The 27,000-nt window shown below is 40.7% G+C and overlaps 1 protein-coding gene across 4 annotated transcripts in view; it reads left to right on the top strand.

Annotated features, from left to right (window-relative positions):
• The window catches only part of mast1a (microtubule associated serine/threonine kinase 1a), a 98,368-nt gene that overhangs the window by 57,674 nt on the left and 13,694 nt on the right, over positions 1-27,000 (top strand). For all 4 annotated transcript variants that reach the window (XM_049572588.1, XM_049572587.1, XM_049572586.1 and 1 more), the window contains 12 exons: positions 2,277-2,437; positions 4,868-4,943; positions 7,766-7,975; positions 8,083-8,184; positions 13,788-13,920; positions 16,024-16,091; positions 16,269-16,345; positions 19,290-19,498; positions 21,144-21,282; positions 22,302-22,434; positions 23,633-23,798; positions 26,644-26,745. In XM_049572588.1, coding sequence (XP_049428545.1) covers positions 2,277-2,437; positions 4,868-4,943; positions 7,766-7,975; positions 8,083-8,184; positions 13,788-13,920; positions 16,024-16,091; positions 16,269-16,345; positions 19,290-19,498; positions 21,144-21,282; positions 22,302-22,434; positions 23,633-23,798; positions 26,644-26,745 — 1,576 coding nt within the window. The remainder of the gene's footprint in view (positions 1-2,276; positions 2,438-4,867; positions 4,944-7,765; positions 7,976-8,082; positions 8,185-13,787; positions 13,921-16,023; positions 16,092-16,268; positions 16,346-19,289; positions 19,499-21,143; positions 21,283-22,301; positions 22,435-23,632; positions 23,799-26,643; positions 26,746-27,000) is intronic.

Genomic DNA, 27,000 nt, shown 5'->3' with positions numbered 1-27,000 from the left:
TGAATTATATAAAAATCCGACCCCAGTACAGTTGTCATGGTGAGGTAAATTAGCAAGACAGAACAAAAACTTTTTTTTTTTAACCAGGCTGTGAGCATGTTTATTTCTGCTGTAAACATTCTCTCTGTGGGAATCGACTTGGATTTGGAGCCAGCCTCAAGTGGCCTTAAAGGAACTGTAGTTTTTGGCACTTCCACACTGGCTTAATTTTCGAGCCCCAGAGTTTGTCCCTTTAGCAATAATGGAGGCCAAGCAATTAGCTCGTTTTGAGCAGGCATGTTTTGAATGGGCCCTGCACGAGTCAGCTGACCTGTGTGAACTGTAGGTCTGATAAACAAAGGAGCAACTTCCATCATTCATCAGACAGACGTTTCTTTTATGATCTCTCTTTCCCTCTTTTTTCTGGAAAGTCTGTCTGTTCCACATGAAACACATTTTCTATTGCTGTCATTTTCATCAGATCACATGCAACACTGAAAATCCCGGTGTGCCAAGGAGAAGCTAAAACCTCCATCCAATCTTTTCTACAAGTAATGAGACACTCCCATCATAACCTTTATTGTTAAATAATGGATTTGCAAATAGAAATGCAGATGCAAATAATTATTGAATACGCTTTTTAAAAAACATGTTACATCTGGGGCGGCACGGTGGTGTGGTGGTTAGCACTCTCGCCTCACAGCAAGAGGGTTGCCGGTTTGATCCCGGGTGTGGGAGCCCTTCTGTGTGGAGTGTCAGTGTCATGTTCTCCCCGTGTCAGCGTGGGTTCTCTCCAGGCACTCCGGCTTCCTCCCACAGTCCAAAGACATGCAGATTGGGGACTAGGTTAATTGGTGACTCTAAATTGTCCGTAGGTGTGAATGTGAGCGTGAATGGTTGTCTGTCTCTATGTGTCAGCCCTGCGATAGTCAGGTGTACCCTGCCTCTCGCCCGATGTCAGCTGGGATGGGCTCCTGCCCCCCCGCGACCCTCAAGAGGATGAAGCGGTTAGAAGATGAATGAATGAATGAATGTTACATCTGCAGAATGTAACATTCTGCAGATGTAACATGTAACATGTAACAGATGTAACATTCTGCAGATGTGAGGTCCATTTACAGACTGTGACTAGATCTCTCACATCTTTTGTCATGTGGGAGGAAACAAGAAAAAGTTTAGTAGTGCTAGAAATGGTGACTTTACATCCTTATTGTATTATTAGTGCATATACATGTACTAAAAATACATTTATGTAAAGATCTTTTGATGCCTTTTGTGTAGGCGTATATATACAACAACAGAGATGATCCAGCTGTGGCACCATCCTCATAAAACTGACTTCAGATGATGATGGTTGTCTAAAAAACATGTTTCCTCGCATCCTATTTCCTCACATGTTTTCCTTGCATCTCTCATCACATATTCAGTGACAGGGACGAAGATGCAAGAGAAAGAAATCTAGATGCAATTAAGTGAATTGAGATTCACCCTGTGACTGCATGAAAGGAGACACATATGAGACAGTTTTTTATCTATGATAACCATCATATCCAGTGGCATTTTCCTCAGTCTCCAAGCTCTTTGTTACTCTGGGGAGCTTCTTAATTGATTCTGTTGACTGGACTTGCTGCATTCACAACATCGTAATTTCACTGCTTTTTCTGCAGCTTGCAAGTGGCTGAGACCTGAATGGAGCTTCTAATGGATTTTTATAGGAGAAATCGTTGTGTGGCCAAAGCCAGTCATGGTGTCCCATTGGGAGATGTGTTCATTAAGCCTCCCATTGATCCAGGCTGGTTTTTTCCCTCTTGCACTGAAGAAAAGTCTTTTGTTTAAAACCGAATAGCGCTGCCATTAACCCCCTGAGGCAGCAAACGCTTAAGGCAGCAGTCAACTTTTAGGTGGAGGGACTCTTTCATTCCCTGCAGTCTTTTTGCTCTGGTGTTCAGTCCACATTATTCTGTTTTGTTTCCTCCTACACTAACTCCTTCTGGATATTTTTCTTGTTTCTCCACCTCTCTCTTTTTCTTCCTTGTTCTTTTAAGTTAGTTGCTTCTTTGTTTTAGTTCATTCCACCCACTCATATCATAGTACGACTTGTGCTTTCTTCTTTCTCTCCTCTTCTCTAATTGTCACCACATCGTTGAAGGTGCTCTTGCCATTTGTTGTTCAGTATCTTCCCTCCATCACTGGATATCTATTTTAAACTACTGATATTGCAGCAGAAGCTTTTCAAAGAAATCTAACAAAGAGCAGCTCCTAGTTTAACCTTGTCTCTTCTTCATGTCTCTCTGCAGTCATCCAGCTCATCCCAGGAGCGCCTGCACCAGCTGCCCTTCCAGCCAACCATGGACGAGTTGCACTTCCTGTCCAAGCACTTTGGCAGCACAGAGAGCATCACGGACGATGACGGGGGCCGACGCTCGCCGCACGTCCGCCCTCGCTCTCGAAGCCTCAGGTGAGAGCGTGGCAGGTCATGGCCAAGATACAGTTTAAGCAAATGAAGTCCAGCCATTAGGTGTTCAGTCAACTTAGATTTTGGTTTTGTACAATTCGTCCCTGAGAGCAGAAGCCTTATAAGGACTAAGGTGCTGGTTTCTTCTAACAGCAAGTAGCACTCAGTTTCTGACTCAGCAAAAACATAATTGTGTGACATTTTACTCCAGATACAAAATTTTCATGATTCATCGTTCATTCCTTATTTGTAAATAGCTGATTAGTGGAGATTATCTGGTGAAGAAAAATAAGCAGAATTAATCGAAACGAATCATGTTAAGATTTTATAAAAGAATATTAAGCCACCCTTTAAAATTATAAAAGGAAAACCTTAATTAGTGTGCAGGAACAATTTCATTCTGTCATAAAGAGATGCAGAGAGCTCTCAGTCTCTTATTTAAAGCACAGGCCTTTTTGTTGCATTCTGTTGTATAATTCACTCACTGTGGTGTATGTAGGATTATGCATTTGTCAGGTCTGTTAAAAAGCTTCAATTTGTAGAGCTGCCATTTAATGGGAGGAGTGACTCAGTCTCTCAGCTCTCTTTTCCGTTGAAGACAATATTTAGCAGTATCATATGTAAGGCTTAAGTAGTGGAAGAAGTGTACAGATCCTTTACTCTGATAATGCTACTGCTAATTTTCACTCACTACGGACTAATACCACATTATGAAATACTCCATTACAAGTAAAAGCATTGTATTCAACATTCTACTAGAAAGCAAAACTATATAAATACTAGTAGCAAAATGTACAAGTATGCAGTATATTATATTTGATTATTACTTATGTGTAAACAGTGTTTTTATGTTGATAAAAATCAATTTGGAGCCAATAGTAACTGTTAACTATGTTAGTTATGTTAGTCTGAATAAGTCTGATGATAGTCAATATTTTTGTCAACAAATCCAATGAAAAGACCCCATCAATCATGAATTGATTGTACCAACAACAGGTATTGTAATGTATGCTGAAATCCATAGTGCCCAGCTGTTTTAGGAAATTACTGACCCATTTTTAAAAACTGTGAAGTATTTATTTGGGTTTACGTCTTCAGTAAGAATGAATTGGCTTGTGACTGAGTGGCATAGATGGGGTTGGAAAGTACTTGGCAATAATAAATACATTATTGGTTTAGGCCTTAGCCAAAAGTGATTCGGTCAAGACAAACCTAATGCTAGCAGCTAGCGTGGTTAGCACGGAGCATTAACAGCTATGGTTGACTGTGATAATGCTAATGCTAATTTTCACTAGCAGAAATCAGGCCTGAATCCGTTAAAACAAAATGTTCAACTCTTAGAGGGCCTTTTAGCGGAACCAAGTGATAAACAAGCCTTTTTATTCGGCAACCAAAGCATTACAGTTAACTTTAATGAACTGAAAACACTGAAATAGCTGCAGCTATGACTACACCATGTCAATCTGGGGTTGCACCATGATTAAGTTACCTAACCAATGTTGTTGCTGTGGTAGTGACTTGCCAATGGATGGCACCCCGCCTTAATAACACTTCAATGGATGAGTGTTTTTTTTTGTTTTTTTTGTACCAGGCTGTAAACATGTTTATTTGTGCTGTAAAGTTAGGCATTTTAACATGGGGATCCACGGAAATATTATTATCAGTATCACTTATTATCAGTATCACTCCACCCTCCAGTGCTTTGCCTCTCCAGAGTGCAACAGTTTCTCTATTAGTCTCTGGTGTACACTCCCTCCAACTACACCTATTATAGCCTCCTCTCTGGATGCAACATGCCCTAACTACATACAGTATGTCACTACTTATCAGTATTCAGTTTTCATATTAAGCTCCTCAGCAGCCGCTGCCCTAGATATTATCCTATCTTGTGGCTTCACTATACAGAAAGCCTTTATTGTGCACCTTGACATCTTTCATTATTTCTATTCATATCGCATCTCTCTGTGAAGCTACATTGTGTTTGCCCACAAGACACCTTTTCATAATATGTTTTTCTTTTGTGAATGTCTAATTCAGCACTGTATGAGTTGCTATGAGATAACAGTATTACATTTTGGGATTTTATTCTGCCACATGTTGATTTTGATTTTGCCTTTTATCTGTGTATGTGTGCGTAGGAAAGTGTAAATGTGACTGTGAACATATTTATGCTTCCCTGACATCTCTGCCGTGTTTGGTGTGACGTGCGGGACACCAGATCCATTAGAGAAACTAAACAGAGTGTCCTGAATTTCTGATTAGCATAATATACAGACAGGATGGACACGAGGGGAAGAAGAGAATTATTTCTTCATCCAAGTGAAAACTACAGAAATGCATCTCAGGGGCTGCCTCCCCTCGCTCTCTGCTCTTTGATTTTCTCAGTCGTCGCTGTATATTACACTCCTGCTCTTTTTGTTTGTCTCTCTTCAGCCCAGGGCGCTCTCCATCCTGCTATGACAATGAAATAGTGATGATGAACCATGTCTATAAGGAGCGCTTCCCCAAGGTCAGCCTCATGCAAACAAATACACAAGTGTAAACTGAACATCCACGAACACACATCAAATACACACTCAAACAATATGCGTGCAGTCAGTTGCCACCTTTTTAGCTACATTCAATTTGATTTAAAAAATACAGTCATTTTTTTTTTTTCCACAGCCACTCACATTAATGCTGATGTGCTCAAGCGCAGACCACAACAATTATGGTTCACAATCACAATTTTAGGGGGTGATTTCATGAAATCACAACTACTACGGCCTCAACTATTTCAGTGGTGCAGTACGGTTTGGAACAGAAACTTGGGTCATGTTTAAAACCAGGTGGCGTCCAAGTGGCAGCATATGGCATTAAATTATTATTATTATTATTATGGTAAAGATGTCAGCTATGGTAGGAGAAGTGTTCAAATTGATTATAGAAACATCTACATTTAAAAATACAGTTTAAAACATGGCTAAACATATTAGGATGAGGATCTTTTAGCACCTATGCTTTCAACAATTCTTGAAGAACTCTGTCTTCCAAAAAGGGTTCTGTGGATGAAAAGGGCTTTTAATGGACCCCTTGAGGCTCAGACATAATTTCCACATTGAACAGCTGCGGACGCACATTCGGCTCTTTTCATAGTACAATTGGCGGTCTGCCTCAGCCCCCTGCAGTGTATGGGAGGGCTGGGAGGTGAGATTACTGTCCTCCTACTGCAGACATTGTGTGAAAGTGAAACCAAGAAGACACTGCTGGGTCCAGAGTGAACGTTTGTTTAATATCCAACTTAAAACTAATGTCACTACGAAGAGGCAGCTGTGGCTGGCTTGACAGCAGTGTTTTGGACTGGACTGGAGTATGGAGCAAGGGATTGGAGCATGTGCAGTCTTTGCGCTTGCTATGCTTACAAACCGTGCATTCACAAAAAATGGGCTACATGTGGTCATCTGCACAGGGGTCCCTGCAGACCAACATGGGTGGATGAATTGTCACTTAGTCCTACAAAGAACCCTTGGAGAACTATTTATTTAAAGAAGGGTTCCTCAGAAGCAGTGATTCTAGGTCTAACGTCAGCCCTTTGGGGAGAAGCGTTTAGAGTGTATGGTCTGAGACCAACAGGTGATCATTCATAAAAGTCTTTCCTTTCAACAAGGAATAGATTGATGTTAGTAAGACTGAGCTGCAGTAATGAACCAGGCAGCATGCGGACACTCTTCAAGTCACAGCACTACATTAGTCTGAGTATAAGTAGCTTTAGTAGCCTAATTTTTAGGGCCCATACTATTTAACTACAATGTGGACAGTTTGACTCCCGACCCTGGCATGTCACACTCCTCTCTCTCTAAGTATTTCCTGTCTTTCACACTGATTCCCCCTCCTGCTGCTCTAAGCTGTTATCTCTGTATTTCTGTGCCCTTGTTACTCTGAAAGAGGCTTACCATTCTCCTCTTACCTCCAACATAAAGACAGCTCACAGTCAAAGGGCTGAGATGTCATTTCACTGTTCTTGGTAAGCTGTTGACACTGCAGTGTGTGAAAACTCCCGGGGGTCACCCACATCTGAGATGCTGGACCTGACCTATGAGTCAGTTATCATGAACATAAAATCAATTAGATCACGTATCTTGCCCGAGGCACATATGTAATCAAACTGTAAGATAACCTCTTGAAGCTGTCTAAGTGCATTATGTACAGAGACGCGGATACAACTCAATGCCTGAGAGAAACAATGATTTCTATAGACAGGGAAAAGTATATCAGGAAATGTGTGTCACTCTGTAAGCAGGTTTCCTCAAACACTTGCTTGTACTCACACACACACACACATCATCCTGTTCTCATTTACAGTAACGCATTGCGAAGCAGTGCTAACAAGCTAAATGGAAGTAGACTGCATTTATGTAGAGCGTTTCTAGTACTCCTGACAACTTAAAGCTTTGCAACACAGGCACCATTCACCCATTCACACACACATTCATACACTGGTGGCTGAGCCTATCATGCAAAGTGCCACGTGCTCATCATATTCATACGTTCACTATCTTGCCCAAAAATTGACCCATGAACCTTCCTATTGGAAGACAACTGCTCTACCTCCTGAGTCAAAGCTACCCTTCCCAAATACAGCTGCACACTTCCTAGGACTGTGAATAAAGATTGAATATTGCCGCATCCTCAACTCCATTATAATGAGAATAATAAGCAGTTGCATACCTGAAATAGATATTTAATGGATGCTTAATGGAGCCTGAATTCTAATCACGTCATTGTTTTTCAACATTAGTTACACAAGTGAAACTCGGCATCATTTAGACTGTCTGATGTTCTTCCCAAAGACAATTTGACTATGTACCTGTCACCTTTTCCCATTATATATTCCTTGTCAAATGTGACATTTAAAGCAGCAGTAACTGATATTTTTATAATTACAATGAATAAAATCACAATGTGAAAGAAGTAAGTTGTAGTGATGAACCCACAGAGAATTGCCACCTGAATCTGCAGCTCCCCTCCACTTTACAGAGCTTTATGGAGAGTTTCAGATCATAGTTTAACTGTACTTGTTCATTCTCACTCCTCTCCAAGCTTCGTTTTTCAGCCACAGCAGGCAACTGTTGTCAGAGAAAAAGCTCTGAAAGTCCAGTGAACGCTACCTGCTCAGCACAAAATGGCAGACAGACAGAGTTAGCGACTTGCCGGTGGACATAGTGGAGCATTTAGCTGCCAGATTTGAGCCAGATATTGCCCTCAGGAGTTGATAGAGACCAAAGACAGAGCTGAAGAGAGTGAATATTGGACTAGCAACTGACTTTAAACCACCATCTTGTATTCATTTAGGCCACAGCTCAGATGGAGGAGAGGCTGGCGGAGTTCATCCACAACTACTCCCCAGAGAGTGTTCTGCCACTGGCCGACGGGGTCCTCAGCTTCATCCACCACCAGATAGCTGAGCTGTCCAGGGACTGCCTGACCAAATCACGTGAGGGTCTCATTACCAGTGTCTACTTCTGTGAGCTGCAGGAGAACCTGGAGAAGCTGATGAATGACGTGAGTTGTGTGGAGGTGGAGAGAAATGTAAACTAACGTCAGCGCAGACACATCTCTAACTCACCCTACCTGTCTCACTATCTGCCTTCTTGCTCCCTTGCTGTCAGGCCTATGAGCGCTCAGAGAGTTCAGAGCTCACCTTCGTCATCGAGCTGGTCAAAAAGCTCTTTATCATCATATCTCGTCCAGCCAGGCTTCTCGAGTGTTTGGTAAGTTTTATCCTTCAATCTGATAGCGCAGTTGGTTTTATGAAATGGCCACTCAACACACAGTGATACAGATTCTTCAAACGAACATTTATTGAATCTAGTGAAAAGATCTTTTTTTTCTGAGGGCCTTTTCACATTCTGAGTGTGTTCTGCTTCATCTGCCGGGAAAGACTCCTGTCCTCCCACATGAAGATGGAGGGTGGACTGCTTCACACTGAAATGGCATTAAGAAATGAGCAGAAGTGGGGCAGGCTGTCTACTGTGTATTCAATCTGAAATGATGAAACAAAGGTTTTCTAAGTGTGTCACAGCTGGAAGCTGTGCTAACACTCCTTAAAGAGATTCTGACTTTAAGGCTTTAAAAAAAATCTTTTACATTACATTTCTTTTACTTTTAACACATAAAAAAAGGTATTAATTTTTTTGTATTATCCCATTCAGGGGCGGCACGGTGGTGTGGTGGTTAGCACTCTCGCCTCACAGCAAGAGGGTTGCTGGTTCGATCCCGGGCGTGGGAGCCCTTCTGTGCGGAGTTTGCATGTTCTCCCCGTGTCAGCGTGGGTTCTCTCTGGGCACTCCGGCTTCCTCCCACAGTCCAAAGACATGCAGATTGGGGACTAGGTTAATTGATAACTCTAAATTGTCCGTAGGTGTGAATGTGAGCGTGAATGGTTGTCTGTCTCTATGTGTCAGCCCTGCGATAGTCTGGCGACCTGTCCAGGGTGTACCCCGCCTCTCGCCCGATGTAGCTGGGATAGGCCCCAGCCCCCCCGCGACCCTCAAGAGGATGAAGCGGTTAGAAGAAGATGAATCCCATTCAGTCGGGTGGGGACACAGGGATAAAAAAAAGGGACTCCTTTATACACCCCATGATAACATACCTGTATTCAGTCTTATAAAGCAGAGGCAAGGTGTGCCCACATCTCTGTCTTGGATGTTTATAATATAGAAACCAAAAACCTTCAATTACGGCAAATTAGCAACACAAATATAGACCCAATGCCAGTACACACCTACCTCTTGTGCCCTGTAGCTTTAACCCTTTGGCTTCAGAAAGAAATTAAGTAAATAAAATAAAATTGAGAATCTTATACCGCTCCTCTAGTGTTACAGTCATCAGAAAAGAACTGGAAAACCCAATGCACAAGTAACAGAGACCAACTGTTGCAACAATATTATGTACACATACACACATTTGTTTCTGAATATTCAGGCTCTTAGTGCCCACAGTTCATCAGTATACAGCTGCTAGAACAAGATATTTTACCTCAAGTTGTTTATTCTGGAGAAATATAATCCAAAATAATAATTTGAGTTTTTGAGAAAGAACATGAATAAATTTTAGCTCTTTGTACTCAGACACAAGAAAGGAGCAAGTCTTTGTGAAAGGACACCTTCTTGTTGATATGAGTTCATCAGAATTTATTTCGTTGCTGTTAAAGGGGCATTTCACCAATCTTACACATGGAGCTCAGTTGCACCAGCAGTACTGCTCATCATGTGAAAACAGTTGTGAAATCTGTTTTGAGGCTCTGAAAGGATAGCTCAAAAGTCTGAAAAACAACCTTGATAATGTCATCAGGGTTGGCTTGAGACTTAAATGTTTAACAGAATGGTTGTTATACATTGGAGGTGTGTGGTTTGAAGAAAGTGTACATTTAGAAGGCAGTGAGGATTTAATGCGGGGCACTTTAGAGGTGCATTATGGGAGACATGGGATCGTGTATATTTGCTTTGAGCCATACTCAGGACTCAAACTCAGGGTATTTTTCTGACTTCAACTTTGACCATTTTTATGCCTGATCACAGTTGTGGCTGGAGGCATTATGTATTTAGTTGTCAGCACATCTGTCCATCCGCCCATCCCATTCTCGTGCACAGGATATCTTGAAAGCACGTTGAGGGAATTTCCTCCAAGAGTGTGTTTCCACTTAGCGTTTTTCTTCAGCAGAAAAACAGTGGCAGGGCATTGGCGAGTACTTTGCGACAGCACTTCATAAAAAAGCACTCACACCTTTTTTAATGACATGCTATGCGTGGGTTTTGTTTCGGACAGCACTATCTTGACACATAATCTCTTACCCTGTTTGACTCAAGGATGAACTGATTAGATTTTGGTGTTCAAAGGTCAAAGGTCACTCTGACCTCACAAAACATATTTTTAACCATATATGAAGAACTCATAAACTAATTATGACAAAATTTCACACAAATGTCTATATGAAAAAAAAAAATGTGAAGTGAAATTTTATAACCAAAAAGTTACAGATCAGCTTCATTGTGTTCTGCAAAAGCACTTTACTGGTCATAATTCAACACCATATCTCGGGAACAGAAGCGGAGACATTTGGGATACTGAATTGGTGACACTCATCTTTGGTGTCCACCTTGAAACTGCGGATTGTATAGATCTTCTGTGGTGTTGGGTTAAATATTTGTATGAAGCATCCATGTTTCAGAACATGTAGCTACATTGCAAAAACATCAATATTTGAACCATTTTCAACTGTCATGGCTACATATGAGTCTAGACAGACATGGATGTAAACTGCAACTTGACTGGTTTGCGAAGGCATACAACTGCAAGGCGGTGATTATAGTGTTTTTAAATAAAAGTCCCTGACTCCATGTGAACAAAACTCTTTTATTAGCAGAGAGTCTTGAGGATGATTTCTCATTCAGTAACAACATATCAAAGCATTACAAAACAGGGTGCGTACAGCTATTTAATATGTCACAGAGGATGGAAGACAAACAGTTACTTGATATCATTAAATGATCAGTCAACGTGGCTGCATTAGAATTAAAACCAATAGATGTGAAAACACATAATCAGAGTACTACTCTATATTTACTACGTCCCCCTGCATTCACAAATGGCTTCAATATACACTTACTTCCAGTTAGGTAGTTTCACTTTCAGCATTGTTAATACATTAGATATTCATGTATGAATGTACTGTATGTGCAGTGGAGGTCATGGTTATGTATAAGCTGTGCCAGTCAGTTTATGAGACATGCTGCACATGTCTGCAGCAGCAGAGTATGCACTTATCGCCGCAGGATATTTTTCCAACTAACTCGAAACTGTAAAATATTCTTCCCGCCTCCACTTCTTGTCGATCTTCTCAGCAGCACATCAAATCAGCCGGGAGACGGGAGTCGTGTCCTTGACATGTTGATACATAACTCACTTCAACTTACTTAGTAGTAACAAGCCTCTCTGTATGCACAGGAGGCTTAGCCATACCTGGATATCAGCTGACTGATTGATGGCCTCACATGTTCGTCATTGGCGTGGTCCCTCCTTTAAACGTCCCCCGGCTCATCTTTCCGTTGCTAAGGCGACCGTCAGAAGAGGTCGATAGGGTCAGGCAGGATGTGGAGGGGACTTAAGATCCCCACGGCCCTTAGGTTAGAGAGGAGAAGACTCACATGCACACAGATAAAATGCTATCCACGGCCATAGAGTTCATTTAGCATTCAAGTCAGTTGCGAGTTCTGATTTGGTGAAAATGTCACAGTCAGTAGGCTGTTAGCTGCAGGGATATTATCCTGGAGCAGACCAGGCTATCAGAGAGGCAGGTTAATTCCCCCTTTCCGTACTCTCTCTTTTTCTTCGGTCGAAGGGAGCAGATATGAGAGAGCAGGGGAGGAAGGAAATGATCCCGGCTGCCCCAGGCTCTGCTTTCTAATCAAAATGTTATTCCACCAACAGGAATGAAACTGAATCCCACAGGACACCACAAACCCTGTTTCACTGGAAAAAAGGATGTTTCAAGAAAGCAATTTAAAGTTGGGAGGTGTATTAACACTGATTGTATTTGTTTGACAGCCCCATAGCAGTGTTTGGTCATGAATTTGCAGCAGGTTGAAGAAAATCCTACTTCTTGATTTTAGTTTGTCACACCTGGAATTAATTTATGGGCCCTGTTTAAATGATTTATAGTGCATGGCCTAAAATGCATGGCGCAAGTGCATAGGGCATGTAAAGCATTACTTTTTGCTAGTTTAGTGGCACATAATCTGGGAGCAAAGCAAGGCACAAGGGGCAGTGAGGCTTTATTTATTCCCTTAATTAATTCAAAGTGTTACATAAATTCAACCAATCAGAGTGACATCTCTCATTCCCTTTAAAAGCCAGGTGTGCCTGCACCTTTGAGCCATTTTGTACTGAAAGTAATGCAATAAGAACAGGGATGTCACAGCAGGAAATATCTTGGGACATTTAAGAGGCAAAACTTTAAACAGTAGTTATAAACTTGACAGAGGAAACAGAACTTAACTTTTAGATTCTGAAATAATCGATGCAGTTACGCTGCTCCTCATGCGTAAATGTGCACAGCATCTCTTAATGTGGAGTTGGTCAGCAGCTCTGCTCTGCTCTCTGCTATGTTCACATTTAAGAGAATGTAATTAATGTTTTCCTCATTGATGATGTATCATGTCACCCATCTGCTGTTTGTGTAACAAGCAGAGTGTACAGGTGTTATGAACCCACTGATGAAGGTGCATCTTACTATCTGAATAATGCACCCTTTGAATAGCAGGAAAATACAGCACCATTTTATCAGTAGACCAGTTTTTTGTTGGTCAATGGTGCAATCGCTTTGCTGCCTCAAAATAACAATACACCAACAATGTGCCTAACCACACCTCATTATAAGACCTGGATGCCCTTGAGCACAGATGGGTGCTGGCAGTAAAAATGACATCTGCGTCTAAAGCTGGTCTGAAGCTAGCAATGACCGTGCACCGCTGAGTGCCGCTTTGCGACACTTTGCGTCGCTTTGCGCTGTGTGTAAGATGTGGCTTTGTGTGATGTGACACAATATAACAGCAGTTCACATCTCTTCGTTTCTGCTACCTAGGACTCTAGTTACCATGGCTCTAAAAAAGAAAAATCAGGATTATGATATATGTTACCATCATATTAGTGGCAGTCATAACCTGACTGATACTGTCAGATTCTGTCAGATATTTGGGAGCACACAAATATCTGGTAACTATGTGTTGGCTGATAATCACTTTTAGAAACATAAGCGCATGACAAACAGTTTTATATGGATCATTTCAATTCAGTTTTCTTCAGTTTTCACTTTTTTTTTCCAAAAATGCCAAAAAATGATCATCCCCTTCTTTGTGTCTTTTTCTTGATCTCACATGCATTAACAAAATATTGCAAGGGAGTGGACAAAGGTTTTCTTTTTGTAATCTCACACATCAGTAGCAGCAAGTGTTGATATTCAAGTGGCAATTATCTGGTGCTGACAGGGGCTGATTAGATTTTAATGAATTCACTTCTAGGGATGATGTGGCTCCAGCACTGCTCTCCAGACCTATCTGAAGGTGTTAAAACTCTGCTGTTGTGGACTTAAAGATATTTTCATGGCTAAATATTAAATGAGCAGTGATCACTTAAATGTGCTAGACACACTACGTCGTGTTCCACACTGTTACTGTAGCTCCTTTTGGATTACCTGTACAGCTGAATACCAGATGTTCAGGTACACCTGATGTCAGATCTTGAGCTATGGTTTAAGCTTTAAGGTGTTTGATACTGTACCTTTCTTTGGAACTTAATTTTTCCCCTCCAATGACAGGAGTTTAACCCTGAAGAGTTTTACCATCTGCTGGAGGCAGCGGAGGACCATGCCAAAGAGGGACAGCTGATGAAGGCAGACATCCCTCGATACATCATCAGTCAGTTGGGGCTGACCAGAGACCCACTTGAGGGTAAGAGAAAGAGAAATAAATATTCACTTATGAACAAGTTGTGTCTTATTTGTTTAATCAATCACACATAGTAACGTAAGGATAATAGTTTATGTGCTGTGACTATTCCTTTACGGACAATGGCAAGGTACAGTGACTTTCTGTGACTTTTTGTCAGGAAATAGTTCAACCCTTAAACTTCCTCTAAAACTCCAGCTTATTGTTCTACAGCAGCATGTTAATTAGGGAGCTTTAGAGGTGTTAGTAGCTTGATTTTTCAAACACAGAAGCAGGCTAGCTGCTGATTACCTCCTGGCTATAGCTCCACAGCTAATGGACAGACATGAGATCAATCTTTTCATTTAACTCTATGCAAATAGCTTTCCCCAAAATGTCAAACTATTCCTTTCAACTCCTAAGTTAGTTAATGTAGTGTGTCCTATTGATCTGTCCCACTTAATAACACAATCACCATTAAGAAACTTTAAAACTCTATCGCCTAGTCGTCGCACTCCTTTATAAAATCAGAACTCAAAGTAAACCATTAACACAGAGACACTGGGTTCATTTGTAAATCCATTCCAATCTGCACTAAAATTAGGGCCCTATTGTTTGAAGAAATAGAGCTTTCTATTTCTACGTGAATTAATGAGCGGTGAAGTTAATCACACACTCCCTTCACTTGGCGGTCTGCTGCTCCATCTCCTCGGAGTGCCTAGAGTATGCTCCGCTGCGCACAGAGTTTGGTGTTCTGAATGACCAAATGGTACATTTCAAGAGTTCTATTCTCTCAGCTAACTGAGTGACTTCATAGAGAGGTGAGGTGCATTCCGTCCCATTGGACCACAGTGGGACCTTTGAACAGCAAGACACAAATGATTTTTGATCCTGTTTCAGTTGTGCTATGAACTATACATATAATTTTTGTCACTTACTGCAAGTCAAGAAAGTAGCAGTTGGTTGTGAAATGAAGCTGGTCTTTGACTGTGTAGTCTCGCTACCAGACAATCAGAGATCTCCAGCGTCTAAAGACTGACTTGTGAGTCTATTGACTGTGAAAATACATTTTTACAAAGACTACACACCCTGAAGACATCATAGCATTCTCTCGCTGAAGCTTCAGTTCAGCACAGTTTTAATGGTGTCAGTTTGTCAGAATGTAAAGAAATAAAGGAAAAAAGAAAACCCAGAGCTCAAGTTTAGAGTCTGGCTGGATCATTTGCTGGCTGGTGGTGCGATAGCATCGCTGTCTTTCATTAATCATCATGGCTCAGACTCGGCCCCCAAACTCACAGTTCTAATTCACATCTGCTCAGCCGCTGCCGGTCTCATCCATCAGGACCTGTTCATTAGCTGATGGATGAAATGACCTGAAATGACTCTTCACAATAAACCTCTGCCATTTTATTTCTGAATTCATGAAAAATATGGGCCTGTCTTTCTTAGCTAATCTCTTCTAACAGTTTGCCACTTGATATCTTGATCTTGCACTTTCTTTTACACCTACATCGTCACGCATAGACACGAATGCACACCCATGTAGCTGCTTGCACATTTTCACACTCTCATTTCTTTTCTTGGCTCCTCATAGAGACCGCTGACAGTCGTTTCCAGCATCAAAGAGAAACCAACAGAATACACAATTGTCAGCTCAGTGACTTTTATTTTACATGAAGTTAATATCTACAGAGCGGCTTTGTAAACGCTTTGCAAAGTTAATTATTAGTCAATTATTTCCCTGCTCCAACAAAACCGTACTATCATCAGAGTATTCTAGCAGCTGTCACATACAAGAGTGGAAGAACACTGAAAATTAGCTGCCAGTGCTGCTCGAGGAAGGAGAAGGTACAAAGTGAGGGGGAGGGAGAGCTGAAAGAGACAAGACAAATTAATAGGAAGAAGCTATTTTAACTCTCATGTTTTTTTTCTGTGATCTGACGCGTTTGGCCCTTCATCTGTTTTTATAAAAAAAAAAAATGAAAAGCTGTGTTGTTTAAGATGTCTGTACAGCTGCAATTTTTTATCTGCTCACAGCAGTGTGGGAGGCCTGGTGTTTTGGCACGAAAAATGTCTCTTTTCTTTCCAACACCCGGTTCGCCTGTTAACTAACATGTTTCTCAACAGAAATCGTGAGCCTCGACAGCTACGACAGTGAGGGTCCACATACTCCAGAGACCGACGACTCAGCAGAGGTGAAGAACAAATAAACGCAGACAGATCTGTGCTTACATGTATTCATACACAGAATGATTGCATGTCCACACCAGCATTCATACACACACAACTATCAAACTTATTTGAGCATTTGAACATTTAATATAAACTGTTGTTGTGTTGATCTGAGTTATAATTTTAAAATATGTCACCAGGGAAAAGGAAGAGCCATCAAGCCACCGACTGAGGAGGATTTTCAGAGCATCAAACTTATCAGCAATGGAGCTTATGGGTAAGCAATGGATTCCAACCTTATTGACCCCTCATGGACCAGACCGGCAACTTGTCATCAAGCGCCAATAGCCAAGGCCGCACCCCCCTTTTTGGGAAAAGAATCGCACTGTCACATAAGGAGAGAAACGATATAAGCCAAAAAGCTGTTTGATTCCTAGCTTAAGCGGGAGGTTGCTACAGTAAAGCAGCTAAATCTCAGCCTAGTCTTGATCGAGAGTTGGCTATTAACAGGTTGGTTATTTACAAGCAGCAATCTTTGGGGCTAAAAAATACAGCCAACATGGAAGTGCCAAAAACTGCAGTTCCTCAAATGGCCACTTGAGGCTGGGTCCAAGAGTGACTTAGGAAATCCAGTGGTACCAACCATGTTATGCTAGCTTCTCAGGAAGGGGGCTCCAAAGTTAGGCTAAATTTTGGCAAGGGAAAAACAGCATGGCCATTTTCACAGGGGTCCCTTGACCTCTAACCTCAACATATCTGGATGAAAATAGGTTCTGTGGGTACCCACAATTCTCCCCTTTACAGGCCTCTTTCGGTTAGTCCCATACAGTTTTGGGTCACAAACTATGCACTTTTTTGCATGCAGTGTGTATTACAGCATTATCACTAGAAAAACCTGACACAGAGTGCTGAGCTGCATCTCAAATTAATCTGTGGGTTTCCAGTTTTCAAGTAACACAAGTAGCATATACTGTTGACCTGCTATCTTCCCCAAAGGATCCCCTGTCTCCCCCCAAAAAAGACAAAAATGGATCTACAGTTTGTGGGTCTCATTGCGTGCTGCCAACAAAGAAGCACGGATTTGACATTTTTTGCAAAGTACCCGTATGTGCCAGTGTTGTCAAGAGTAACCAGATCAAATCCAATTAAGCTATTATGTAGTGTTTTAAAAATCTTCACTTAACCTCAATACACTGTGGAAGTCTTAAATATGGTTAAGAGCTCTTAAAAGAAAAAAGCATCACAGTGTTTCCAAGGTCAACAATCAGCATTCATGCTCAGCATCATTCAGTGCTTCATGAAGACCTGATTAAAAACAACAAACAAAGATGTGGCACAATTGTGTGAATTTGAGTAAAAATTACCCAAATATCAACACTGTGATGATAGAGGTAAAGATCATTTCAGTCGCTGAAAACCAGCTGCTTTGAAATAACTAGTCTGAACAGTTTTGATACTGAATATTCTGTAGAAATACCAACAAAATGTTTCTGAACCACATGATATTAATGCATACGGTAGCTAAAATAATATGTTGTAAGAGATTGTTGTCAGTGTTAACCAATTATCAGAACTATGCTATGTATTGTTTAGTAAGATAAAAACAGAAACTGTTTTTTGAACATGGACGATGCACAAAAAGACTGACTTTTTATTTACGTGTGACACATTTACGTTAGAGCCAGATAGATGAAGAAAGGCGGGCAGATGAGGAAAAAGGCCTTTTATCAGGATAAAGCTGCACTAAGTATTTGAAATTTTGTACACACTCTACACAATTTTTACCTGAGATTATATAAATGTGTGTGTATATAATGTCAGGATTCATTTAATATTAATGTTTTCATTTAGGTTTTGGTTTCGTATGTGTTACTTGTGAACATTTTTGAGATAAAAAGTGTTTTATAATCCCATTAGAGATTTAATCATATATTTGGCATGACACAGCAAAAAAACTAATTAACTAACTAAGAGACTGAGACTAAAAGCAGTTTTACAATTCTTTATATTGGTGTGGAGAATAACAAAAGCACCAGCATCCAGAGATTTTAAAGGGACAGTTCACCCTAAATCAAAAATTCATATTTTCCTCTTACCTGTAGCACTATTTATCAGTCTACATTGTTTTGGTGTGAGTTGCCGAGTGTTAGAGATATCAGCCAAAGAGATGTCTGCCTTCTCTGACATAATGGAACTATGGCACGTGACTACAATAAAAAAAAAAGGTACTATTTTCTCTCCACTGAACTGCACTCGCCAACTGTATCACAGGGCAGAAGGACAAGTGCATCTATTCATGGACAAGACGCTCGTGTTTGTGACAGCACAAGATGTAAAAATCAATGGCATCCACCTTGGCTGAGCTGTAATGTTAGCTAGCTCCTCCTTCCGTGCAGTGATCCAGTTGGTGGATTTAGTTTGGAAGACAGAAAATAGTTCCCACACAAAACTCTTAACAGCAAGGTTTGTCAATCATGTTGAGTAACTGGTTCATGATTTTTTTGGTTGAACACTACAAGTTGAATGCCATCTAGTTGCATTATATTGGAGAGAAGGCTGATGTCTCCATAGCTTATATCACCAACACTAAGCAACTAACACCAAAATAATCTAGACTGATAAGTAGCACTGCAGGTAAGAGGAAAATATGTGTTTTTGATTAAGGGTGAACTTTTCCTTTAAGGGGTAAAATTTAAAGGTTTAAAGACATTTTCTGACGTGTATTCAGGCACTGGTAAACAAAGACATACATTTAAAGTGTACTCAGCTGACAAACAATCAGTGCGGAATTTAAAACAACACAAGGTCTCCTCTTGGTCTTAATCAATAGGCATGTTGCCGCACTTTAAAAGATTTTCAGTATGTAAAGCTGTCTTGGATACATCAGAAAGGAGCTTTCATTATCTGCCCATGTAAAGGAAAAAGGATAGGCAGGCTTCATAAATTCAGTTCAGGATTAAAGAAGCTGAACGATTACTGGCGCAGGGCTTGACATTTTGTGCCAGAGGTTTTTAAGTCTTAATATCCACTCAGCCACACTGTATGAACTTCATGTCTAAGAGCAGATGGAATATCCTCTCTATTTTTAGATCTTCTCATATAATAAATTCATAACAGTCTCAGCACTGTCTAATCCTGCTTTCTTTCCTTCATACCTCATCTTGGCACTGCCAGTCTCTTTAGATTTCACTCTTGTCTATTCTGTCTCACCTTCTCTCCAGTGCCGTCTACCTGGTGCGCCACAGAGAGACACGTCAGCGTTTTGCCATGAAGAAGATCAACAAGCAGAATCTGATCCTGAGGAACCAGATCCAGCAGGCCTTTGTAGAGAGGGACATCCTCACCTTCGCAGAGAACCCTTTCGTCGTCTCCATGTTCTGCTCCTTTGAAACGCGGAGACATCTGTGCATGGTCATGGAATATGTTGAGGGTAAGGGAGTTAGATTTGGTTTTGACTTTAATTACACAGAGGGAAGACTCAAAGATAGTTTTGAATTATGAGACCACTCTGAATGGGTGGTGCTCTTGTTCTGCCCTTCCTTTTTCTGTGTCAGGCCTCTGAGGAAATGTTAGATCAGGTTTCTATCTGGTTTGTAAAATAACATTTTCAGCTTTTTCATCCTGGCTCCTATTCCCTGACCTTGCTCTTCTCAAGCTTCCATGAATGAATCTGTTTCTAATTGATTAAATCCTTTGTCTGCGTGCTGTGGCCCTGACTCCACGAGTTTTAATTACTTTTTGCTTGTAGTGATGGTGACCTTAAAGGGACACCCCCAAATCAAAAACACATATTTTTCCTCTTACCTTTAGTGCCATTTATCAGATCAAATTGTTTTGGTGTGAGTAGCCAAGTGTTGGAGATACTGGCTGTAAAGATGTCTGCCCTCTCTCAAATATAATGGAAGTAGATGGCACTCGGCTTGTGTCTCAAAGCGCCAAAAAAATACATTTGAAAACCTCAACAGCAACGTGTCTTTCTAGAAATCATGACCAGGTTACTCAAGACCTCCCACCAACCGTAGCATCATGCAGAAGGAAGTGTACATCTACTGCTAGCTCACTTAGCACCACTGAGCTAGCTAACGTTACAGCTCAGCCGAGGAGAACACCATTAAGGTTTACATCCCAGTGTCACAAGCACGAGTCTCTCGTCCAGAAGATGCACACTTCCTTCTGTGCAGTGATACAGTTGGTGGGTGTAGTTCGGTAGAAAGAAAATAGTTCCTCCATGAAACTGCTCACAGCACGGTCTGTGGATTATCTTGAGTAACTGGGTCATGATTTCTGGAAAGAGACATTGCTGTTGAGCTTTTCAAATGTATTTTTTTGGCACTTCGAGCACCCTAAGCCGAGTGCCATTTAATTCTATTATATTAAAGAGAAGGCAGACATCTCTATGCTGAATATGTCCATCACTCAGCAACTCGCACCAAAACAATCTAGACTGATAAACAGCACTACAGGTAAGTGGAAATACATGCGTTTTTGATTTTGGGATGAACTTTCTCTTTAAAGTGTAACCTTACTCAACTTCTGCTCTTCATTTATTTAATTCTATATAAATGTGTCAGATAAACATTTAATAGCAGTAAGTAATATGGTGGAGATGATGAGACTCTTATTTCACTATCACAATGATTCTTGACCATGAAAGTCAAACAAGGTCAGTACATTCGGGACAGCGTCGTGGCTCCGGCTGCAGCAGCTCTCATGTTATCTGATGGTGCACACTGAGGCATGAAGGGTAGTCGTGAGTGACTCACGTAGGATGACACTGCCAAATGTGCTTTAGGGACTGCAAAGGTGGATTACAAGATGAAAAAAAAAGCGTAAAAATATAATAAACAAAATGTTTATACCCATTTATATGCACAGGTACACCACAAAAATAGGAATATTTTTATTATGAATCACATATTATGATGCTGCTCTGCCTCATCAGAGGATGAAATTACATCATCCTGCATGCTTTCTGTGCTTCAGTACCATTTGTTTGAATAATTTTCATTCAGCATTTCTCATGCCATATCCATCCTGTCAAAATAAATAAATAAACAGTGTTTCTGTGTTCTCAGGTGGTGACTGTGCCACTTTGCTGAAGAACATCGGGGCTCTGCCTGTGGAGCTTGCAAGGATGTACTTTGCTGAGACAGTTTTAGCTCTGGAATACCTGCACAACTATGGCATCGTCCATAGAGACCTCAAACCTGACAAGTGAGTGTTTAAAGCTTTTGTATTAACACTGGATCAAATGACAACATGTGATGTTAAAGAGGCTGCTCATGGTGATGAATGAAATTGTCACCAAACTGCAACTCCTCTAAGTGTTATGGTGTTTTTCAACCTTTTTTCAGCACACTTTATTTTTGTTTTACAGCCAGCAACTTTATTGCTTTGACTCCGTTTCACCTCTTTTATCAGCATTATTTGCAATAGCCACTATATGCTACCTGCCCAGTGCAAAACAGCAGGCAAAGTTATTTCCGAGCTGGTAAACAAAGTAGAGCATTTAGCTGCTAAAGCAAATGAGTTATAATGCTTCTCCATACATACAGGGTGTGTTAATATCCAACAAGTTCTACCTAACCAGTGTATGAGGTGATAATACGTCACTGTAGGTGTAATCAGTTTATTCTGCTGCACCAAGTGGCAAAAATCAAATATTGCTGCTTTGAAAGTGAGTGAGCACTGCTAAAAAAAGGAAAAGGAGACTGTTTGGCACACTCACTTTAAACAGGACAATTAGCTGTCACTGCACAAAAAGTACTGACAAAATGATTTGTTTTTAGGTCTAGGGTATTTAATGAACATTTAGCCTTATGGCTACATCTAATAACAGGCCAGAACCTATCTGAGCCTTGATTGCCATTCAAAAAAGAAGGCAGGCCTTACCTATAGCTCACTGCAGGTCTGCTCCAGTCCTCTTCTCCTTTCTGTATACTGAGCTCAGTTGGTTTTACTTCATTTTAGGTCAGCAAATTGAGGCAGATTCAAGATTCATCTCGGTCTCAATACAAACTTACTCTGGGAATTCATTTGCAGCAAGCCTGTCTCATGTTTCCATATCTTCACTTAAGCACTCTCCCCTTGACATTTAATGCAAGACCTGCCCTCAGTAACAACAAATGACAATCTATGACCATGACATAGCTTTTCAAATAACCACATACCATTATATATGGGTTTTATTGCAATGTACCAGAATTGAATGCCCGTTTTCTTTCTCCAAATAGTCTACTGATCACCTCGATGGGACATATCAAGCTTACAGACTTTGGCTTGTCCAAGATGGGTCTGATGAGTCTCACCACCAACCTGTATGAGGGACACATTGAAAAAGATGCCAGAGAGTTCCTGGATAAGCAGGTAAAGTACCTGTGTGTATTGCAGGCTGCAGAGGAAAGGCTGCAGACAGATACATTTAATTAGCAACTGTATCAATAGGGTTTATTTGTCTAATTCTTAGATGGGAGGTTTGGTGGATGAACAGGCAACTGGCATTCACGGCATCTTTTCTTCTCCGGCCAACCTGCCAAGTCATCTGGCCAAATCAATAATCTCCAAATGAAGACACTGCATTATAATGCTTCCTGTGCAGTCTGAATTAGTGAATCGTTAATGATCTCCATCTCCATCACAATCCCAATTTTAGCAATTATAGGTATTGTTTGTGCTCTGAATGAGAGCGGTCATAATCAGTCAGATCAGTCAGCTCTTCTGGGTGGAAGCAAGCATCTGTTTGTCTGCCAGTAATCAACTCACATCTGCGGATGAAACAGACCAGGGCTTTGCTTTTCATGTTTCTAATGGAGATTCTGATTAGGAGAGTGTTTCTTATTGACTCATTAATGATGTCTCTTTTGTGTAAGATGGATGCACACACACTAACACAAGTGCATACATTGTATATTCACTTTCACATCTTCTAAACAGCAAATCATAACTGAACAACATATATATATGTATGTATGTTCATTAGAATGAAACCTGTCTGTCATCAATATGTTTAACTCACTGTTACTTTACTTGAAGATTTGACCTAAGACTTTTTACTGAAGTAGGATACATCTTGTGTTCAGTAGTTATACTTTTGAAATGAAAAATATTTGCTTATTCATAGATTTTGAATGGGAGAAGGGGTCGATGTGCTTTTACAATTTTTTTTTTTTAAAACAAATTATTTGAGCTTTTTTGTGGAAAAAACTATACCAGAGGCTCATTATTGAGTTTTTAAATTCATATTTTGGGTATTATAATGGTTTTACATGCTCTTTTTGATCCTGCACTTTGATATGACGCACTGATGGCACTTTGCCTTTTTACTGTTGTTATGTTGCTGTGTATGACCTGTTTGTCTGTTTTGTGTGGATGAAGCCAAATCACTTAAACTGTGAACCAAATCTACCTTCGGGTACAAATAAAGTTACCTTACATACCTTACCTTACATAAATTTTCCTGGATGCCAAGAACTCCAACCGCGTTTGTCCAGCATCTCCAAACCTTTCATTCTCTCTCAATTTCTGTCTTTGCTGTCCTTGCTTCCATTTTCTCTCCATCACCCAGGTGTGTGGCACTCCAGAGTACATCGCTCCAGAGGTGATTCTCCGTCAGGGCTATGGAAAGCCAGTGGATTGGTGGGCCATGGGCATCATCCTCTATGAGTTCTTGGTGGGCTGTGTGCCTTTCTTTGGCGACACTCCAGAGGAGCTGTTTGGACAGGTGATCACAGGTAAGAAATAGTGTTGAAACTTAAGGACTTGCATCTGTATAGTGCCTTTCTAGTCTTCCGACCGCTCAAGCGTGTTTTACACTATGAGTCACATTCAACCATTCACACACACATTCATACTGTGGTGGCCGAGGCTACTGCACAAGCCACCTACTACTCAACTTTTAACACAATCACACACCAATGGAACAGCCATCAGGAGCAATTTGGGGTTCAGTATCTGGCTCAAGGATGCTGATCTTTTTGATTAGAGGACAACCCGCTCTACCCCCTAAACCATAGCGGCCCTGGCTGGTTAAAATAAAACTGGAATAAATAATAAGAAAATAAGATAAATTTACTTACACTTCTCTCAAACTGCAGCTATAAGAGCAAACAACAAAAGCCATACACCATGTTTTCATTCAGCTGGGTTTCTGGGTTACCGTCTTTCCTTATACTAAGTAGGTCATAGTAAGTGTAAAACACTATTTTAAGACTGCCATAAAGTTTAGAAAACAAACTGTGTATGCTCCAAGGATCAATTAAATGTTACCATTCTTATCCAATACCATGTCTCTCATGCATGTGATGTAGTCTGAGCAGAGGTACAGAGATAGTGCTCCAGACAGAGTAGTTTTCTTCCATGTTTAAAATATCTTTTTCCCTGATGACATGAAGGAATTAAAGGGATTGTTTAGATATTTTCAAGTGGGGTTGTCTTAGGTACTTTTCCATAGACAGTGTCTTACCCACAGGCAGTCGGCACGCCCCCAGTTTGGAGAAGCAGACAGGGGTACCGACATGGAAGCTAAGCAATTTACTGCTGTGGGTGAAGGCAGCAGCAAAACATTTTTTAGTTAAATCCATATAAGTTGAAGTGTACGCCATATTTAGAATATTTTCACTGCCTTACCTTGCTATCAGACAGCCCTTTCCAACAGAGAACTGAAGCTGTCATATCGTTCTCATCAAGGCCTAAATCCCTTGACAAAAACAATAATTTTAGCTTGCTGAACGCAGGAGTGATGGTCTCACACTGCCATGATCAATTAATGTGGTTGTGTTATTGTGTGACTTAAGTATTTTAAAGACTTAGGTCAGAATCATCAAAGTCACACAGTAACACTAACTAACTAACTGATTAACCCTATGGGCCCGAATGACGCATAGTGCGTCCAAATTCACACCTGTTCTTCTCTATTGATTTTCTCTGTGACTGTTCATCATAGCGAGAAGCCACACACATCACGTGAAACAGCGGAATTGTAGCTTTCCGACAAGACCAAGCACTTGTCGGTAGTCCAATGTTTTCACAACGAAAAACAAAATATAATATATAATGATAAAGTTACACTTAAATTTTGGACAACAAAGCTTTCATACAGCTTTGCACACACATTACTCTTGGATGGATTACTCACGAACGCAGGCTCACACAGAAATGCCACGCATATCACATGAAAGCGCAGGAACAGACCTTTCCAATGATACCACACACATCATTGTGCTGTCATCCCATCATGCTATAAATCCAGATTAATTGTCTACAAAATAAAACCTGACGAATTTCTTTACAACCCATTATACAGATCTTGTTATCAGTCACTTCATATAGTGAGGAATATCGTATCTTACCACGTCTTAGGCTTGCGTGTGTTTCTCCCTGTCTATCCACATTTGTAGTCCGGCTTTCAAGATGCAAATATCTCCATATTGTCCAGTTGACACTCCATCAAACTTTGTATGACAAGACCAGCGTACTTCACCTTTGCGCACCCAGACAACTGTAGCCTAATTATGCATGCATGACAGGGCCGTAGCCACTATATACATTGAGGGGGACATGTGTCGTCCCCCCCGCCCCCAGATGTAAATATTGCAAGTTTCTTTCAGATAAAACACATTTTTGACTTGTGAATGAGTCAATGGAATTTCTTGCAATAATGAAAAAATACTGGCAATCATGTCCACCTGGCACAAACCACATGTTTTGGACAGCTGTGAAGTGTCAGAATGGCCCACCATCATGGTTCTTATATTGCCAGATTCTAGAGAGTCTCCCCTCTTCATATATGGCAGAATATGTCAACTTCCAACTTGCTATGGTGAGATACATGTAAAAATGTAAGAATTTAGTAACACAGATTTGTTTTTTGTTTTTTTCATTGATATAAAAATTAATATAAAATACAGGCACATGGAAGGACATGAAATGATGCATTTATAATGACTGTGATATGAGCTTAAAAGTAAAGGCAGTAAAAATACCCCAAAAACGCCTAGGGCCCATAGGGTTAAAGCAGCAGTAGACCAGCAGCTCACTGTGCTGAGCAAACTAAAATTACTGTTTTTGTCAAAGCAGTCTGGTGGCTTTGATGAGAGCATAGATGGCAAACTGAAGCTGTAACAGCTTCTCCGTTGGAATGGGCTTTCTGACGGCAAGGCTAAGGGGTGAAAATACTCTGTCTCTCTGTCTCTGTCTGTCTGTCTCTCTCTCTCTCTCTCCATATATATATATATATAGGGTAAGCTTTAAATTGTTATTGATTTTTTTAGGCAGCTGAAATACCTTTTGCTGCTGCCACTGTCCACAGCAGTATATTGCTTAGTCTCCATGGTGGTACTGCTGTCTGATTCTTTAAGCTGGGAGTGTGCCAACCAACATCCACTGTATGTAATACACTGATTATGGAAGCACATTTCAAACGACCCACTTAAAAAGATCCGAACTATACCTTTAAGGGCATTTCGCAGTTGTTTGGACCAGCCTATGATATGTCATTTTGAAACTACTTCAAAAGGAGGCCATTTCTTTCATCCTTGTTACACTGACCTTTTGCTCTCTCTTTGTTGTCTCTGTTAGATGACATAGTTTGGCCAGATGGTGATGAGGCCTTGCCTGCAGATGCCCAAGACCTTATCTCTGCCCTGTTGCAGACCAACCCTCTTGTGCGGTTGGGTACAGGTACTAACTTTTGGGTTCACTTGATATCAGAGTTCTGATCTGCACCTATTTTGTGCCTGTATTAGGAATGCAATGTACCATTAATGTGAATCTGAGAAAGTGAGTGTGATGCAAAACAGTCCCATGCATGCTGGAAAACCAAAACAGGCAGCTGAAAGTTGCTAAAACGCTCCGTCATAACTTTCACTCCTAGGTTTGTGACTAAGAGAGGCACCTTTCACACACTGTTAATATAAAAAACATTGATTTAAGCCA

This window comes from Epinephelus fuscoguttatus, linkage group LG3 (assembly GCF_011397635.1).
Source record: "Epinephelus fuscoguttatus linkage group LG3, E.fuscoguttatus.final_Chr_v1".
NCBI lineage: Eukaryota > Metazoa > Chordata > Actinopteri > Perciformes > Serranidae > Epinephelus > Epinephelus fuscoguttatus.
The sequence above is the reverse complement of the archived record's forward strand: the minus strand, read 5'-3'. Positions and strand labels throughout refer to the sequence as shown.